Source organism: Amborella trichopoda, chromosome 12, assembly GCF_054954075.1.
Source record: "Amborella trichopoda isolate Santa Cruz 75 chromosome 12, AtrichopodaSantaCruz75HAP2 v2.0, whole genome shotgun sequence".
In the NCBI taxonomy this organism is placed as follows: domain Eukaryota; kingdom Viridiplantae; phylum Streptophyta; class Magnoliopsida; order Amborellales; family Amborellaceae; genus Amborella; species Amborella trichopoda.
This window is the reverse complement of record NC_142347.1, coordinates 35583096-35602877: the sequence shown is the minus strand read 5'-3', so window position 1 is coordinate 35602877 and position 19782 is coordinate 35583096. Positions and strand designations below refer to the sequence as shown.

The 19782-nt window shown below is 39.2% G+C and overlaps 1 protein-coding gene across 7 annotated transcripts in view; it reads right to left on the bottom strand.

The window, feature by feature from the left end:
- The window catches only part of LOC18439093 (nucleic acid binding protein), a 52585-nt gene extending 34795 nt beyond the window's left edge, over window positions 1-17790 (bottom strand). For 6 of the 7 annotated variants that reach the window (XM_088852850.1, XM_088852851.1, XM_020670286.2 and 3 more), the window contains exons 1-2: window positions 17453-17789; window positions 5133-5866 (exon numbers count right to left, since the gene is read on the bottom strand). In XM_088852850.1, the coding sequence (XP_088708976.1) occupies window positions 5133-5866; window positions 17453-17699 (981 nt within the window). In that variant the 5' untranslated portion in view covers window positions 17700-17789. Of the gene's footprint in view, window positions 1-5132; window positions 5867-17452 lie in introns of all 7 variants that reach the window. The other variant, XM_088852854.1, reaches the window with a different exon arrangement.
- Window positions 17791-19782: the final 1992 nt, after the last annotated feature.

The following is a 19782-nucleotide window of genomic DNA, read 5'->3' as shown; positions in this document are numbered from 1 at the left end:
GACCTCACATCCTCCACCAACCTTCTCTAAATTTCATTACCCTCATCTCTCCTCTCAAATCCCCATCTAGCCTGCCAAATCCTAGCTGACCCTATCCTCATCTTTGTCTCCAGACCACACCCTCTAAACCTTACCATGACACAAGCTCATCATTGATTTAAGACCAACTCTCTTGGTTCCTAAACAAGTATCTATAGCCATATATGAGTTGGTTAACAGGTTGGACTTAGTGTTCTGGTCATATTCTACGGATGGCAGTGTTACGAGTTGGCTAGGTTAGGGAAGGAGTTATATGAATCTAGGGTTTTGTCATTGGATGCACTTTAGACGTAGAGGAAGAGGTAAGAGATTTAATACTTAAATTTTGTTGATGGTCTATAGAAGGGTATTTATTGGAATTCTAGCATGTCTTAGTTGAAATGGAGAATAATGGATGGACAATGAGTGGAAAAAGAAAGGGCTGGTTGGATATCAAAAGGTATGACTTGAGCTAGAGAAATAATAGATATATGAGTATTAAGCCTTTGGGAACTCGCTAGTCTTTTCTAGACCATCAATAGGAAGAGGTTGGAGAGGTATTGATGGGTAAGTTGTAGAGCCTAGTGTTGCTGTTAAGAAGGTGGTTTTTATGGATATTTAAGAGAGTAGTGGGATTTTGGTTGTTTGGTGGTGAACAGAAGATGAAAATGTTAGGATAATTCAGCTCGATTTATGTGGTAGATGGGGGTGGTGTGTAAGTCTAGAAGAAGAGGTAAGGACCACTTCGGTTGGTCAAAGGTGGGGTTAGGACTGAGATAAGGTCTTGAGTGGGTATGGGAGGAAGATGGCGTTAGATATGACGGATGAAAGAAGCCATGTGGGATTTATTGATATTATGAAAAGAGGATGAGATGAGGTGGAGAGTGGGTACCACGTAGATGCTAGAGAGAGAGGTTTATGCATGGGGGAGTGGGTTTGAAGAAGGCTCCAGGCCTACCACTTGGAAGGTGCCTCGACTCACCAACCTAGTTTAGGGTTTGAGGCATACTACACTCTCCTCAAATGTGAAGCTCACCACCCAACTTGAAACTGAATTTATTTCTCAATTCTTGGATTGACAACCTACGGCCTTATACTTTATAGTAGTTAGGTTCCCTTACTATGGTCTAGCTTGAAGCCCAAGCTATCCCTTCCTCCCTCCTCGAGGACACTCTCCCCAAATGGGAATCTCGCTATCAATTTGAAGCTGAATTTATTACTTTATTACTCGATTCTTGGATTGATGGCCCATGGCCATAGACCTCTATTTATAGCAGTTAGGTTCCTTTTCTATGACCTAGCTTGAAGCCCAAGCTATCCCTCCCTCCCATCACCTTTTTTTTTAATCGTTAAGGACTCTTCTTCTATTAGAACCAGTGACCAGCTTGGGCTAACACATCTTAGGCATGTTAGTAAGGCTCGCCCAAAGCATCATACCACTGATTCATTGGCTTCACAAATTCCCACCCAACCAAAGAATGTCGACAGTACCTTCCCAAGATGCAAGAAGACTCTTCCAGTTCCTTTCTAAACTTTTTATTTTCATCTATAAACTTCCAGTTTTAATTAAATTAATGAGTTTAATTTTGATATCTAAACATTCCATTTTAAGATGGTCCTTGTTAGGCCACAACCTTCCAGAAGGTTGCCTTAAGGTTCATGCCTACATAGAGTTCGTTCATGAGGGGCCCACCTGTGGCTAACATGATCTTTCACCCCTTCTTAAAACCCTTGGCATGCCTGCAATCAAACTTCATCTTTAGTCCGCATGCCATCCACCACCCAGCCTCTTCTTCATTTCTGTTCTGCCGAAAACCAGTAGCCTATCACCTTCACCTTTATCCAACCTATAACTAGTGTTACCCCGACACTTCATATTTTCTTTGATGTTGCATGTCGACACTCCATAACGCTCGCCCAACACTTGTCCATATGTGTCGAGTGACATCCCTAGTGTTTAGAACCGTGTCGACACCTCTTTCAGAAGTGTCTTATATAATAACTTGCAACTTCGAATCATAAGAGCTTTAAAGTTTACCCTGTAGAACACCCTAGCATTTAAATTCTTCGTCAATTGTTAGATTTCTACTGGTTGCATCTTTTTGGCCCATTCAAGCAAGCCACTTGGGGTGCATTTTTTGCAATGTTAAAGCAAGCCATATGAGGTGAGAGAATTTAATTTTTTAAAGCCCTACAGAAGTACTAAGTAGTTTTAAAATTTAAAAAGTACCTTAGCTTATCTTTGGCTCTAAACCTGGGACCACTTGAATGTAAATAGCCACAACTACCACTCCAAGTGAGTAGCTTTGTCTGAACATAATGGAATATTATTTAAACGTCATGTAAGAAATTAATAATGTACTATATTATCTTACCCAGTGGTACTTGAACAGATGTATTGGGGAAGTACTAGGTGTTTGGCCCCACATACTAGAAACCCAAACATGTACATAAATACCGACACCCATGCCGGTGTTCATATAACACTGCCGACAACCCGATTCTATTTCTTTTCCCTGTCGAACAAAAACCCACCCAACCCTCATCCATAGTCATCCGCCTCTATCCCACATCATAATTTCATTGCTGACCTGAGAAAACCAGTAGCTAAATTGCTGTTGAAACCCTAATCCCAGTCGCATATCACTCCATCAAGAACCAATCAGCCTTTCCTACCCAATGCTAACTCTAAATATTCCAAAGTTACCGACCGACCAACTTCCCCTTTCTCCCATGACCTGCTGAATTCAGCACATAACCTTTTCTTATATCTAGCCAGCATATCCCAACTCAGGCCAACCACAAGCTAACTTCGCTGTCCACAGAAGTCTACCCCACCCTAGTCCAAACACCTTCTACCCTGCCCACCAAAGCTTAGTTGTACTTGTGTAGGGCCAGAGTCATCTGTCCCCCCATCAATGAGGGATAACTACCATTTTTCCTTCTTCCCTCATTGCCAGAGTGGGGTGGGGTAGACTTCTGCTGACAAAGGCATCACTTGCTATTTATCTTTTATGTTAACATTTCATAACACATTCAGTACTCAATTCTTTTTCTACCAGCAATCTCTTTATCCACAAAGCGCCACCAACCTCATTTGACCATGTTTGTCACACCTTCTAGTTGTAGTGAGTTCCAATCACAAATTTCAGAAGCATTAAGATGGTCGCAATGTTCATTTATTAAGCTAATAAACAAAAATAAGCTCCATATAATGAGAAGGATGGTCAAAAGAAATAGACACATACTTGGCTTACACTCTAACCTACTCCACATAAGAAACGAAGGTACAACCCACATAAGAAATAAAGGTACAACACTGCTAGCAGTATGCAGTGAGATTCCCCTCAAGCTGCTATCAGGCTTCAAGGTTTTGGAACAGCCTGCCAAGCAAGGGGAAAAAGGAGTGATGGATGACATTCAGCAAACACTCTTGAACCTTGCTCCAGATTTGTCCATGGATTTCATACCCATGATTTCCCATTACCTATGCAAAACACCAGCAGCATGGTCTAAACAGGTAAACCTCCTTTTTCCCAAAAGACAGGTAAAACATGACAATAGAGGGAGGAACGAGGGGAACATTCATAGCATGTAAAGGAACAATACTTTTCTAAGCATTGCACAGTCTAAGAATAGTAGCACAGCTACAGCAATTTACAGGCGGTTGGCTAATAGGCTACATACTAATAATGGTCTCTCAATGTTGCTAGTGAAATAATGGTGCCCCATGCCCCTAGTGAATGGTATGGCATGCCTGCGAGCGGAACAAGCCCTAATGTCATTATGTAGAGGCCTCAATCCTGTTTCTTCAAAATATAGAAACTGTAGGAATTCCAATCCTAATGACGCAGTTAGAAAACTCTTTGTGGACATAACAAATGGCAGATGAGTTATAAATCTAAGATCCCCTTGCATCAGCCAACAAGATCCAGCATAGTAATATACATAGAAAGAAGAGAATCACACCATTTTCAAAGCCCTTTTTGACAGTCTAGGATCTATGAGATCAATATGGTCATCTTGATACGCATCATCAGCTCCAGTTACCCAAGAAAGCAGCATAGATCAATTCATTTCCCAAAACCATTACAGCTATCTCTTGAGCTATGCCCATGTACCTTTGTAAGAGGTAGCATGAATTCATCCTTGACTGATGATTATTGAAGAAGTGGTCCATGACTAACTGCTCAAAAAGAAGAAAAAACCACCTTCTTAGGAAAAAAGGCTCCTCGAAAGGAGAATAGGAATTTGAGACAGAAGGCAGTATGTCTTTAGCCAAAAAGACGAAAAAGGGACATAGCCCAAGGGCTGAAGGAGTTAATGTCCACATCATCAGCTCCTTAGCAATTATTTAGCTGGAGAGTACAAATAATGAACCTGCATTTACAAGATGTTTATGCATACAACATCTTGAAAAGAAGAAAAAACCACCTTCTTAGGAATAAATGCTTCTCGAAAGGAGAATAGGACTTTGAGACAGAAAGCAGTCTGTCTTTAGCCCCAAAGATGAAAAAGGGACATAGCCCAAGTGCTGAAGGATTTCATGTCCACATCATCAGTTCTTTAGTACTTATTTAGCTGGAGAGCAAAAATATAAACCCGCATTTACCAGATGTTTATGCATAAAACATTAAAAAATCACTCAAAAAAATATTTGGTCACTGTTAAACAATTTGTTTTAAAGCTGTTAACCAAATAAGTAACGTGGCTAGGGCAGGAGAAATTTTGCATCATTACTCATACAACTCTAGAGGCAAAAAGTCTAAGTGAACAATGTGAACCAGTTAAATTAAACACAAAACATGATAACTAACAATAATTAGTTCCTCAGTTATCTTGGCGGTTGCCAGAGTATGGACATGGCGATGCTTCAGTTTATCATTGTACATTCATATAACATAAGACAATGCACCTATTTTAGGCAATGCACCTATTTTAGGCACTGGGTAACAGAGCAGAACAAACATGTTTCAGTCTAGAAATGAACCGTTAAATGATATACAGAAATCTTTATTTCCAATAAGTATGCAAATAGTACCTCTCTACCCCGATAAAGAAGCCAAACCAATGTGTTCAGAATATCAAAGCAAAAGTAGCATACCATTCATTACCTTTCCAAGCAAGCAGTTCATTGAAACAAGATAACCTTCCTTGAGAGTATGATTATTTCGCATCCCAGGAGCATCTAAGATCAGCCTCTCCTCACCAGTCACACTGCATTCCATACCTGCATTCCCATCACTCAATTTGTCTGATTGAGCAGTAACCTCCTCCGCATTAAGCAGATTTGTCACCTGCTTTAAGAAGTAACAGCCTCCTGTCTGAGCTTTGGCGTCGGTCGATTCTAAGAGCTCAAAGCAAGCCCCAAGTAGCTCTTTAGGGCAACAAAAGAAAATTCTTAATAGGCCCAACTTTTGATATGTAAACAATCTTTCCAACACTGGATTACTATCATCTGCCAATTCCTGCTTTAACTCAAAGAAACATTCTTTAGATTTTTGCAGGTTCTCAATTTCAAGATCGGTAACATGATAAATATCCTGACCTTCAAAGGTGGCAACAAAGTAACCAAGTACATTAAGAAATACAGCCGAACAAATGCCTTTAATAACAGATGATGTAGGAGCCACAGTTGAAGCAGCTAAACAGATATCAACCAAACCAAAAATGCAAACATCAGCAGTTTGGAATGCAACACCATCGGAGTCCTCTCCCCCTCTTATTATGCATAGGCTCCAATTGTACATATTGATTGCAACTGTAGCTGCAGCTTCAAGAGCAGTAGGGAAGTATAAAGCATAACGAGGAATAAGTTGAGCTACAATTCGTTGTGCACTCGTACAACCTACAAATATGGACAGTGCAACATGAAATCAGCTGCAAATTATTCAAATCCCAGTGATAATATTTTCTAATAAATCGTTTAGGCACGAGCTATGGAACTGGGACAGGATTCTGATGAAGATTACCAAGAGATTCGCCGGGAGCAGAAGCAGATGGTTATAGTAGAGATAGCATATGCAGCACTGAATTACACAAGGTACAGCGGTTGATAGATTGGCCAATAGACTAGTAACTAGGGATATCACAGGAATATGGGGCGCTTCTTATTACCAAGTCTAAGACATTTTCTTTACAGTAGTTTAAACTTTTACTTGTAAAAAAATTACAAGAAAAAAAAAAGGCTTAAACAATGTTAAGAAGCTGTTACATATTTGAGACGGTAATTCAAAATTCAATCTTTCATCAAACGTTCATAATGCAAATGAAAAGTTCCAATATTGAGCTAAGCTCAAAGGTTCAACACTTCAGATGTCAAGGATGCAAACTAAGTCAAAGATGCCATACAAAAAATATGTAAGAGAAAACACAAAAAACCTCCTCATCAATAAGTATTAGTGATGTCATTTAAAGTGAATGCTAAAATCAAAATAGTCATTCTGAGAATTTCAACTCTAAATCACTAACAAGGCTCAAAAGGGGGATAACCTTTTAATTTCTATTTACATTAGTACTTAAAAGATTTAATGTCGGTCGCTTCTGTTTGCGTACATTGTAACCAAATCTTGCAGAATCTTTCAGATGAAAAGAAATGAACAAATTCAATTTTTGAAATGAAAAAGTAATTTATGGAATAAACCCAAAAAAAAAAAAACTTTACTAAACATTATACCTCTGAGAGTTTGATAATGACTAGTTTGATTTTACTTAACGAAAAGATCCAATGGAACTCTGTATCAATCAGGTTTTGAATTCAGTGTCAAAATTTGTTCACACGCACATATTTTACTTTTCAGTTCAATTTGAGGCACAATTGCGTAAATTGAACATGGACACCTTTATAATTTCATATAAATAATTATATCAACTTCTAAACCACTTTCACAGAAGCAAAAGAACAACTAAATCACAAACATGCACAAGTTCTTTTATTATTTTTGTTTGGAAATTAAATACTTACAAAACACCACCCAATTGTGGTGCTCAAAGGTCATCATCATCATCATCATCGGAGCCTGTTCCTAACTACTTGGGGTTGGCTACACGAATTATGGTCTGTCATTCTACTCTATCAAAGGCCATACCCTCAATGATGCCATAAGTCCCCATATCTTTTCTCACTACTTCCAACCATATTCTTTTGGTCTTATCCCTCGTCTTTTTTTAGTCTTCCATTTGAACTAACTCACACCTCCTAATAGGTGTTGCACTGGGTCTACGTTGCACATGACCAACCCACTTCAGTCTACTTTCTCTCATCTTATCGTATATTGGTGCCACATTTAAATTCTCTCGAATGTATTAATTTCAAATTTTATCCATTCTTATTTTTCACTCATCCATCTCAACATCTTCATCTCAGCTACACTCATTTTATGGATATGTTATTTTTTGACCGCCCAACATTCCGCCTCAAAAAGCAAAGGTATAAAGTAGCGCTCAGTTCAAAAAGGAAGACACCAGCCCAAAGGAGCAAGATGGGGAACATTTTATTTCCTTTTATTTCAATTTTCTTCCTTTTATAGAATTTTTTTTTGTTCTTTTAATTGATATTCTTCCTTAAACTTTAAATATTTGAATATATAGTGCAATCTTGACCATAGTTGTGGGAACGGGGTAAGGCCATGGTCCCACCTTAGCAACTCGATCCCATGGTTCTCTAAGGGATCTTAGAGGGAGCTGGATTTAGGGAAATAAGGATCTTGCTCCTTATGAAATAGAATCTCAGTTAGGGCTGGCAATGGATAAGATCGGGCCTGGTTTCGGGCCACTATCAGGCTCCTGGCAGCCATCATGGATTTAAACACCATTTTGGGCAGGCCAAGCTGTTGACGGACCGGCCCGAAAAAGGCCCATTTTGCCCAGAAGGTGAAATTGGCCTATAAACCAGCCCGGCCCGGCCCATTTAGCAGTTTTTTTTTTTAATTGTTTATTTCACTCTTCAATTTTTTAAAAAAATTTCACTCTTAATAAAAATTATTTTTTAATAATAGTAAGAAAAAAAAGATAACAATAACTTTACCTTCTCCCCCTTTCTCTCTCAATTTATGTTTTGCCCGCAAAAAAAAACCTAATCCCCTCTTTATCTAAACCTCTCTCTCGCCTCTACTCTATGAGGCTGTAACAAAGCCCCCCCCTCTCTCTCTCTCTCTCTCTCGATAAACCCTTTCTCTCCTCTCTCCTCTCTCTCGCTCTCCTCTGTTCACAAAGCTGAAAGCCATCTCTCTCAGTAAACCCTATCTTTACCGCCCACTTAGAGAGAGAGATATCCTGGTTGCAATGGCAGAAAAGCTTCCATGTGATGGAGATGGCATGTGCATGGCCTGCAAGAAAACCCCACCAGAACCAGATTACATCATCTACGACACCTGTGAAACGCCATGGCATATCCATTGGTTTTTATCTTTTTTGTGATTTTTCTCTTGCATCTCACGCGCACACTCTTTGTGATGGAAGAGGAAGAGTGGGTTACTTCTTGTGATGTGTAGTATTCTCATCTTCTGGTGTGTAGCCCCAAAAAGTTTGGAGGGGTTGTTGAATTGGGATCCAAAGCCATTACAGGTGTGGGTGTTTGGTGGTTTTTTAGGATGAATTAGTGGTTTTGGGTTGTTTGGGTTGGAGAAGAGTGAGTTGGGTGGTTTTGTGTTTCTAGTGTCCAAGAGAGGATTTCGTTGTTTGGTTAGTGGGTTTGTGGTTTATTGGGATTTTGTTTTGGGTGGTTTTGGGATTGAATCAATGGTTTTGTGTCACAAAAAGAAGGCAAGTGACTGGTTTTGGGATTGAATTTTGAGTAGTAGAGAAGAAGATGGCTTGGGTGGGTTTGAGTTGGAGAGAGAAAAGAAATGGGTTGGGTAGCTCTGAGTTGCAGAGATGAAGATGAATTTGGGGGTTTTAGATGAGGGAAAGAGGGAGATAGGTTAGGTAGCTCTGAGTTGCAGAGATGAAGATGAATTTAGGGGGTTTGTGTGGGAAAGAAGGAGATGGGTTAGGTGATCGCTTCAAAATAGAAGAGTTATGAGACTTAGAGAAAGAGAAAGAGAAAGAGAAAGAGAGAGAGGTGGGGGAGTAGATTGGATAAGAGTCTCTGAGTTGCAGAGATGAATTTTTTGTGATTTTTCTCTTGCATTCTCACTCATACCCTCTTAGGACTTCAAACCCAAAAGAAAAATCGAGCTTAGAGAGAGGGCAAATAAGATTGGACAGGGCCAGGCCAAATAGGCCTTCTTATGTTTTTTTTTTCATTTCAACTTTTTTTTTTATTACTTCAAATAATAAAATTCCCAAGAGAAAGTAAATATAAAAAAAAGGCTGGGCCAAGATAGGCCCAATAGGCCTAACAGGGCCTTTCAACCTTTTTTGTCCTTGAAGGAAAGTCCCAAGAGAGAGAGTTACACAAAAAACAAATTGGGTCGCGCTAGGCCCAGAAAGCCTAATGGGCCTACCCAGTCTGGGCTTGGGCCTTTGTATACATTTTTCGGGCCAAACCAGGCTGGCCCGTTTTCTCTATGAATAACCGAGCCTATTTCCGGGCTGGCCCGAAACAAAGTCCGGGCAGGGCCAGTCCGAGCCTAGCCTTTTGGCAGCCCTAATCTCAGTCTACATGCTCGGAGGATCCCTCCAAGAAGAGAATCTATACTATTAATTGAACTACTACACTCCTTAGTATTATAGATTTATTTATTTAGAATATGTTAATCTGTGGTGCATATCATATTGTGGTATACTTGAATTATAGTATTAAAAATTACAATTTAATATCATAGCAAGCCAATCTATGATATTATTGAACTGCATTATTGTAGTAAATTTGAATACTATAACTATGGCATTGGCAATAAGATAAGATGTATGATAATGGTCGGGCAGGTATTCGCATGATCCTAATATTATCATATAGTAATAATTGATCTCGTTTTATGTACAGCGGATTATAAATCCCCACAAGCAAAACCTCACTCCCAGTGACATGAAATCTCGCTTCCCAATATCTTAGGATCTAGCTCCTTAACTTGATGAATATACAAACATCGATCTTAGCCCCATTAAGCTTCCACCCTACAGCGGTTCAGCATTCCCAATATGGATCCCACTCCCGAATCCGCTCCTGCCTCTAATAGCTATGATCTTACAAAAATACCTGTAAGTTTCATGGACAGAGTCCTACCTATGCAGTTTAGGTTAGCAAAGTATGAAGCACAAGAAGGGAATATTCTATAAGTTGCATATGACTTCAGCTACTTCATTATAAATCTCTCTCACCAAAAAACAAACAAAAAGGAAATAGAGTTGCAGGCTTGTAGGCATATAAATACCATGCTGGCATTGATGTTATCCTATGGGCACAGATGTATCCACTTGGGACCAAAACTCTCTCTCTCTCTCTCTCTCTCTCTCTCTCTCTCTCTCATACACACACCAACAAAAAGGAAATGGAGTTAGACTTGTGGCATGTGGTTTTGGCATGATGTTATTCTTTGGGCAAAAAGTCCTATCCACTAAGGCCCAAAACACAGTCTGATGTTATTCTTCGGGCAAAAAGTCCTATCCACTAAAGCCCAAAATGCAGTCTCTCTCTCTCTCTCTCTCTCTCTCTCTCAAACAGACAAAAAAAGCCAAAAAAAAGAATTGTCGTTGTAATATCGTAGCATGTTCATGTAAAATGGTATTGATGTTTTCCTATAGGCCCTGTCCACTTAGGTCCAAAGGGAAGAAGACAAGAAGAGAAGAATACGATAGAGTGGTCCAAGGCACCCATGTTGGCAAAGATGCTAGGCACCTGCCTAAGTGGTGCCTTGGCCATCTAGGCGTGCACCTAGTGCAAACCATGGCCCTAGGCACCCGCCTTGCCCTGGGCGATGCGGCTAGGGCCCTACCCACCTAGACTCATGGGCGGACCAATTATTAGACACTATTACAAAGAAATGTATACCACATGGTACCATCACAAGAAGGTTCCAAGATACGTTTGCTACATAGATGCAACAAATCCTAGGATCTTCTCAACGTTAAAACATGAACATATTACTAAAACTGATTATTGACAAGACTTGCAAGAAGAAAATACTAGACATATAGGCATAAAGGATATATATCGCAACAAATAGTAAGAGAAATCAAAATTGTTTTGTTGGGGTCTATTTGCAAAACATAGAAAATCTATAAAGAATGAGACAAACATGATCTTGGGCCAAAACTTATTCCAATCCAACCGATTTAGTCCACAATTTCAATTTCACTGAGTCAACCGCTTCGGCCGCACTAAAATGGCATACAATACTTACATTTTTATCTCATCTACTTCCAAAAGTACGTATCTTTCCACATATTAGTCAAATGTCCTCAAAATAAGTTTCCAAAAAAAATTTGAGAAACAAACCAGAAATTGATTAGTAGCTGATTGTAAAGCAATCAAGAAAGGCCATAAGCAACCTTTTTTTAGACATAAAATCATTCATAGCCTCCTATAAATAAAGAAATTTGTAAAAAGTAGAAAGTAGAAATACAATATTTTTGCAAGAAGATGCTGCTAGACATGGGACATAGAAATACAATATTTTTCGAGAGGATCTTGGAAATATCAAAGAGATGATCATGGCCATGCACCTCGTCAATGATGGAGCAATTGAGAGCATTGTTGAAGCCCTCAAAGCTAATGCAACCAATGCTCTGAGGTGGTTTGCTCGACACCTTGGCAAAGGGATCAGAGTGGATCCCAGATGAAGGTCTTAGCTTTGAATATATTGTTTGGTGACTGTCGAAAGGAGCTCCGTGAACTCCCACAACCACAAGTACCAGCCCGATATAATCATTCTCACTGAGATCGAGAAGGACACCACCATTGTTTTAAAAAGTGGACCGCTTAACGCCTAGGAGGTCCAAAAGGCCTGGGCGCATCTCCCAGGGTTAGGTGGCCAAATTAGGCGGGTTGTCCTTGGGTGCCCGCCTAGGCGCCAAGGAACCCGCCTAGGCAGGCGCCCAGCACCCAGGGCCTGCACCCCGCCCAGGAGCGAAAATGCCCCTCATTGAGCGCATTTTTTGGTTTTTTTTTTAATATAAAAGGGGCAAAATCGTGGGTTTTAGATTCATTTGAAACCTAAATCCCATTAGAGCCTATTTCAGAGAGAGAAAAACCCAAAAAAACTAACTTTTGGTGATTTACATAGGATCGAAGAGTTTCTCAAAGTTACGAGAAATTGATCTAAGCATCACCCATTGAGATTAGATTTCGTTTTTGGACATTATATAAATCTATTATAGGGTTTTTCAGAAGATTTTGTGTCCTTAAAAACATCTTAGAGGTGGAAGTTTGGAGATCGAGCAATCAAACTTGTGAACTATACATTTGATGTGCCCTAAGTCCCTAACTTTCATGTGTTATATAGTTATGCTTATATTGTTAGACTATAGAGATATTTTTCTTTCTACTCAGACGCCCAGGTTTTGGGCGCCCGGGTAGGCACTGGATGGCCTGGACCCTCACCCTCGGTCGCCTAGGCTCCGCCTAGCGTTTTCCGAAACACTGGACACCACCAACTTGAACAAACTCATTTGGTTTGAGTCACTATGACATGGTCCTCCTTGCCACCCTATGGCGCTTCTAGTGGCATCTAGGTCCTACAGGATCAGAGCTCAGACAGCTTTTGATGGCTCCTCTCACTTGTCTATGGCCCCAATCGGGCAGCCCTTAGAAGTCCCTTTTGGGATGAGTTACACTAAACTTCTTCTAGGTTCAATGCCCTAGCGGGAACATCTGTGGTGTCCCAACGGGAACTTCAATGTCACTCATTGGTGTCCCTCGTATGGTGTCCTTTTTGTGGTGTCCTGGTGGGAAATCCTATGGTGTCCCTTTTGCGGTGTCCTGGCGGGAACTTCAATGTCACTCATCAGATCTCCAAAAAAATCGAGAGGGTTCGATCATGGACACCTTCACTAGTTCTCAAAGTTTGTATGTAGGAACTCTCCTCGTCGACTTCCCCCTTGATGGCTCCCACTTCACCTGGTTGAATCACTAGTCCTCCTCTACTCTGTCCAAATTGGGCAAATTTTTTATCAATCCAAAATGGAAGCAACACCAAGAGGTGACTTCCAGATTCCTCCCAAGGACCACTTTGGATCACATTCCTGGTTTCCTAGATACCAAGCTCCCCCTTTTACACCATAGGCCATCAAATCTGAATGCAAATGGCTGGAGGGCAAAAATCGCTACTCCCTTATCCTCCAAAAGGTAGTCCTCTTTTGAAATCCATGGTTGGGCTGGTTTCAAGCTATCTAAGAAGCTACAACTCCTCAAGCAAATATTGAGAGCTTGGAATAGGGACATGTTCAGCTCACTCCACACATAGAAAGAATTCTTTAGCTGAAATTGAGGAGTTAAGACCTGCTAGAGGAAGCTAGGAACCTTCTCCCTTCTAAAGTCAAGGCTATAATTTCGGTGAAGGCAAACTTCCAAAGTATTCTGAAACAAGAGGAGACCTTTTGGCACCAACATAGGGTTAGATGGCTCCATAGGGGGACAGAAACACCCCCTTTCACAAATTACAAATTGCCAAAGCCGGGCCAATTTTATCCAATTCTATCCTCCAAACTATGGACAATGTTCAAATCTACAGAGAGCCTTTGTCGTTGGTACACAAATTTTGGATGACGCACTGATAACTAACTAGTGTGTTGAAAGAAGGTACCTTTCAAGAAAACCAGGGTTGATATGTAAGCTAGACCTTGAAAAAGCTTACGATTAGCTGATTGGTGGGTCCTTAATTCTATCCTGCACCTGACGAGTTTTGGATCCAAATGGAGGCAATGGATCTGTTGTTGTTCGTCCTCAGCCCACTTCTCCATCCTAATTAATGGATCACCACATGGCTTCATCCCTCCCCCTGTAGTCTGAGACAAGGGGACATCCCCTTGTCCCCTTTCCTATCCACGATTGTAGTCGACGACTTTACTAGGTCCATCGACAGGCTTTACCAGTGTGATATGCTCATGGGTTTCTCCCCATCCCATCATCGCCCAACTACCTCTCAGCTTATCTATGCAGATGACACTTTGGTGTTCCTTGATGCCTCCTCCCAAGAAGTTGACAATCTGCAGCTGTTTATTTGCTACTTTAGAATAGCTAGGCTCCTCAAGTCAACACATTTAAATCCAAATTCACGGGCATTATATTAGTCCAAGTTTCCCTCAAAGTGTAAGCACAAAGATGGATTGTATAATCATAACCTCGCAAACTTTACCCTTTTGTTGGTTGAACCAAAGATGTCGAATTGGAACTCCATAATTAAGAAATTTGGGAGGGCGCTAGCTGCTTGGGAATTGTCACTTCCACTGTTTCGGATGTCACATTACCCTTAGGAAATCCTCTTTGGCGAGCATCCTGGTATCCCAAATGTCCATGTCTCAAATGTCCATGTCTCACATGCTGATTACAGTGCCACAGAAACTCAAATATCTCATGGGAGATTTCTTAAGTAATGGAAGCTCAAACTCTAACAGGTTTCACCTAGTATGGTAGGACTTGGTATGCAAAGTCAAGTCATAAGGGGGCCTAGGCTTCCGAAATCTCCAAATTGCCAGCCCCACCCAACATGGGAAAATGGAGGTGTGCTTCACTACTAACCAAGATCTCTGTCGAGCTTAGTGATGTCCAATAAATATGTGGTACCTCCTATTCTAGGTGGCTCTCGAAAGGTCCATCTTCACCAAGGGCTTCAAGTGCATGGGAGCTATTGGACAACTTAATCTCAACTTTCTGATTGTGTGTGCTTCCTCCTCAAATCTGGGAACCGTACTAGATTCTGGATTGACCTCTGGATTGGAGATCAAACACTTGATATAGCTTTCCCCGCCCTCATGACACTGCTGTACACAGTGAGGCTTTCGTCGCTGATCATACTTCTCGAGTGGCTGGGAATACAGTTCTACTCCAAGACATCACTGATGTGGAAGCCTCCCAGCTTGTCTTCCTTCTTCCTCAGCTCAAGGATTTCTCTTTACCCCTTTCCTAATCGCTCTCTCTCAGTCTCTTTTTTCTTCAAAAACCTCAAAACCTTCACCCCCAATCCAGTGACTGCACAGAGAGCTCGGCTCCCCTTGGCCCCACACAAGGTGCAAACTTTCTATTGGCTTGCCATTTTGCACTAATGTTTCAAAGAATGAGGCTTCCATCTAGCCAATAGATGTGCCTTGCACATGGTAATGTATAGGAATCCAACCCCTACCTCTATATGTTGTGCCTCCAGTCAGCCATGATTTGGGCACATGTCCTAAACCTAGTGTTTGAACAATGCCGAGCTGGATAAAAAATTGCCGATCTAGAAAGGGACCAAAGAATGATCCGATTCTTTGGCTGAATCAGTGTCTTAAGCGGACATATCTTATATTATTGATAATTGTCACAATATAGGTACGTCAAAAATCTAGTTGGCTCCTATCAGCCTTTCGCGTGAGGTTCCAAGTTTGAATCCCACAAGAGTGCTTTTTTTTAATATAAAAATATCACATTGCATACTATATATATATATATATATATATATATATATATATATATGAGTAATGATCCAATGAGACCCTCTCACACCCATGTGAGTAGGACCCCAAAGGATCACCATTAAATTTGCCACAAATCTCTAGAAAAGTCAAATCCAACACCCATGTGATAACTTTTCTAGAGATTTGTGCCAAATTTAATGGTGATTCTTTGGGGTCCTACACACATGGGTGTGGGAGGGTCTCATAGGATCATTACTCTATATATATATATATATATATATATATATATATATATATATATATTTTTTTTTTTTTTTTTTTTTTTTTTTTTTTTTTTTTGTTCTTTTTCTTTTAAGCCTCAAAAGTAAAAGAGAGGATTCAAAACCATGACCTTGAGGTAGTTATTGCAAGGTCCATCCACTTCAGCAGTCCAATTTAGGTGATATAAAAATTATAAAATATATATTTTCCCAAATCGTTAACCAATATCATTTGGTCCTTTGAAGCTTCATCCAAGCAATCATTTGGTCCATCTGGCTCAGAAGGAACCATCCAAGCAATCATTGGGCCATCTGGTAGACACCTTTGGAGCCTCATCATCCAAGCAATCATTTGGTCCATCTGGCTCAAAAGGAACCAAAAGATCTTTGAGAACTAACCAACATCCCTATCCACCATCATCCAAAGGACCATCTCCATTGTTTTATTTTGGGCTTGCTTAAACAAACTCTCCATCTATTATTCTAGCAAGAACTTCATCTCCAATTGGCGTGATCTCATCCTCTTGACCCCTTCTATAATCTCTACGTCCTTAGCATGGGTAATCCCTGCTGTTGGAGTCATTAGATTAAACTTCAATCGCAGTGCCGCCGCAATCCAGATCCTGAATGAGACTCGACTCAAGGTCCCATTGGCAGTATAGATACCTAACTTGCTGAATCTTTGGCACTTCCTTGTGGTCTATCCCTATATAACAGAAACTAGGGCTTCACAATTCTCATTGAAGGAGACTCCCTCAATGTCATCCAATGCGCCTCTAAAGTTGTCACATGCCCTTGGATTTGACAACATCTTTAGCTTTGTGAAGGACTAGAGGTGTCATTTTGACACACTTGGTGTGAAGTGAACACCGAGGCGGACTCCCTGGCTCATGTAGGGCGTTTTCTCCTCTACCATTGCAACTGGGCAAATCCTTCATCTGGTTACATAACTCCCCTACAATTTTATATAGCCTTAATCTAGCCCCTGTTATCACTTGGTAACCATTTTTGTACCCATTTTGCAGCTATTAATTCTGGGTGGTGTATTTTGTCACAACACACAAATTCTACAACTTTGCAGCATTAATACAATTCAGTTACTTATAGAAAACATGAAATGATAAATTTTTTGTCAGTTCACAGGAAGATTTTTCTTGAATCCTAAGAGAAAAGCTACACAATAGAGATGACCAATTTGATTCAGCAACTCGAAACCGTAAGTATGATATTCCTTGTGAAAATAAACACCAAGAAGACGACAAAAACCATGATGGAATATCAAGAAATTTGGCAAACTACACATATTTTACGTGACAAGAAGTAATATTGCCACCAAACCTAGAATAATTATCAAACAGAATTTGACAAACCAACATATTCAACAGAAAAAATAAACAAAATAGCTAAAAAAACTGCCATATTTTAGGTTTAAGCAAAGCATATCTCTCTTTGAATTTTGCAAACAATAAAATTGTGAGCAGAGTAATGAACAAATACCAAACACAATTAAGCAAACCTACCACTTAATTAACTGAAAACAATCAAACTCATGTGCCCAATCCATAAACCATAATTCAAAATACCAGATTTAATCAACACAACATAAAAACCTAAATTCTTTTCTGGTCACACAAACCCAGAAATTCACAGTGCATGTGAAAACCAGAAGGCAGAAGAATCACCTCTGGAAGCTTTGATGAGAGACAGAAAAGCCTGCTCAAATTCAGGCAAAAGATGAAAATCCTTCTGTGATAGACAATATCTGATCCTGCTATAAGATTCATAAATGCTTATGATCTCTTGTTTGTTACGCCTCTTTCGAAGGATCTCTTCCTGTGTAAGCGGAGCTGAGCTCTGAGAAACTGGTTCAATAGGGAGTTGCTCATATAGCTTCCTCTTCTTCGGAGGCTGCTGCTCTAAGGCAGCCATTGAAGCTTGACTCGACCTTTTCTTGCTAACAGGGGGCTTTGCATGTTGAGCGAGAGGTGTCGGAAGCTATAGCTCGACTTTGAGAGGGAAGGTCGCTTTCAAGGGCTTCTTTATAGGGGAAATTTTACGCTATAGCCCACATGACCACATTAATAGTAGTCACGAGTGTATATTACCGTATTTTAGTGGATTGCAGTGGATGAATTCCCACTAGAAAGGTCGTTGTGATTTCAGTTGTGGGTCCCACATTTTTTTCTTTCTGCATTTATCTATGGAGTGGACGGTGATGACAATTGTAGGTGTGGATTTTTTTATGATCGTGTGGTTTGTGTACTGCTTTGCCTTTGTATTTCGTACAAAATAAGAATGGTCCTTGTTCCATAGAGGTTGTAGGGACACATTACTAATGCTAAGGATATGTTTGATGTCAAAGAAGCCCGAACAGGAAATTGGAAGTTACCGGAGAACCGTAAATTAGAAATTATTTAAGAAGTTAATAGTTTCTAGGTTTGATAGCCTCTCTGGGAAATTAAGTTCTCTTTGATAACTCCTGGGATATATAGTAAATATCTTATATTTATATTTACATAGATAATAATTTAAATAGAAATATATAATATTTATAACATACTATAATATATTATATATTATGTTTTATATTTCTTTTTAATATATATGAAATTATCTTATATTACATAAAATAATATAATACATTTTTATTATATATAATATATTATATATAAGATATATTATAATATAATATATATATACCAATATTATATATATTATATATATTATTATATAATAATATATTATACATTGTATATATTTTTATTATAAATATATATTATATAAATATAATATAATATATATATATATCATGGACAAAATAAAAAGTTCCCTTTTCAAGTTCTATGGTTTACTTTGGAATTTTACTAAAGGTGGGAACTTCAATAGTAAAGGGGAGTTTTCAAATTATCTTTCACTTTTTATCAAATACATAATAAGGAATAGTAATAGGTAAAGTTCCTTCTTCATCTTCTAACTTCTTGTTATCAAACACGTCTTAAGGGAAGAGAGAGAGAAAAAGAGCGTAATTTTCTAAAATAGGAAAGAGTGAGAGAGGGAAGAAAGAGAAAGTAATGAGGGAAAGAAAGGGAAGAGAAAGAGTACTCAAAAATTTTAGAGGAAAAAGCGAGAGTCATCTCCCAACTTACCATATTATATCTTTATCTAAACATAGCATATATTATGAAATAGAGAAGAGAGAGAGAGAGTATGTATAAAAGAGAGAAAGAGTATATTAGAAAGAGATAAATAGGAGTGTGCATATTTTAGAAAAAGATAGAGATCAATCTATATCTCACATATAACTTAAAATCTATACTTACTATTTCCTCATTTAAAATATCTCTTTCATGCTCAATCTTCTAAAACAAGAATGAATAAGGGTCCCTTATTGAATAGAGGTTGTAGGACACATTCCTAGCTCTAAGAGAAGAGAGATAGGGAAAGAGCTTAATTTTTTAAAATCAGAAAGAGTGAGATAGGGAAGAGAGAGAGTATGTACACTTTAGAGGAAGAAAGGGAAGAGAGAGCGCACAAAAATTTTAGAAGGAAAAGAGAGAGAAAAATTACCTAACTTATCCTATTATATCCTTATTTAAATATAGCATATCTTCTAAAATAGGGAAAAGTGAGAGAGGGAAGAGAGAGAGAGAGTATGTATAAGAGAGAGATAGATATGTGCATATTTTAGAGAAAGAAAGAGAGTAATCTATATCTCACATATATTTTAAAAACTATGTTTATGATTCCTCACTTAAAATATCCCCTCTCATGCTCAATCTTCTAAAATAGAAAAGAGTGAGAGAAGAAAGAGAGAGAGAATACATATGGTTTAAGGGAAGCAAGGGAAGAGAGAGAGTATATATAAATTTTAAGGGAAAAAGATAGAGTGTAGTCTCCTAACTTACCATATTATATTATTATCTAAACATAAAGGGGAGAGTGAGAGAGGGAAGAGAGTATGTATAAGAGAGAGAAAAAGAGGATATTAGAGAGAGATAGATAGGTGCATGCA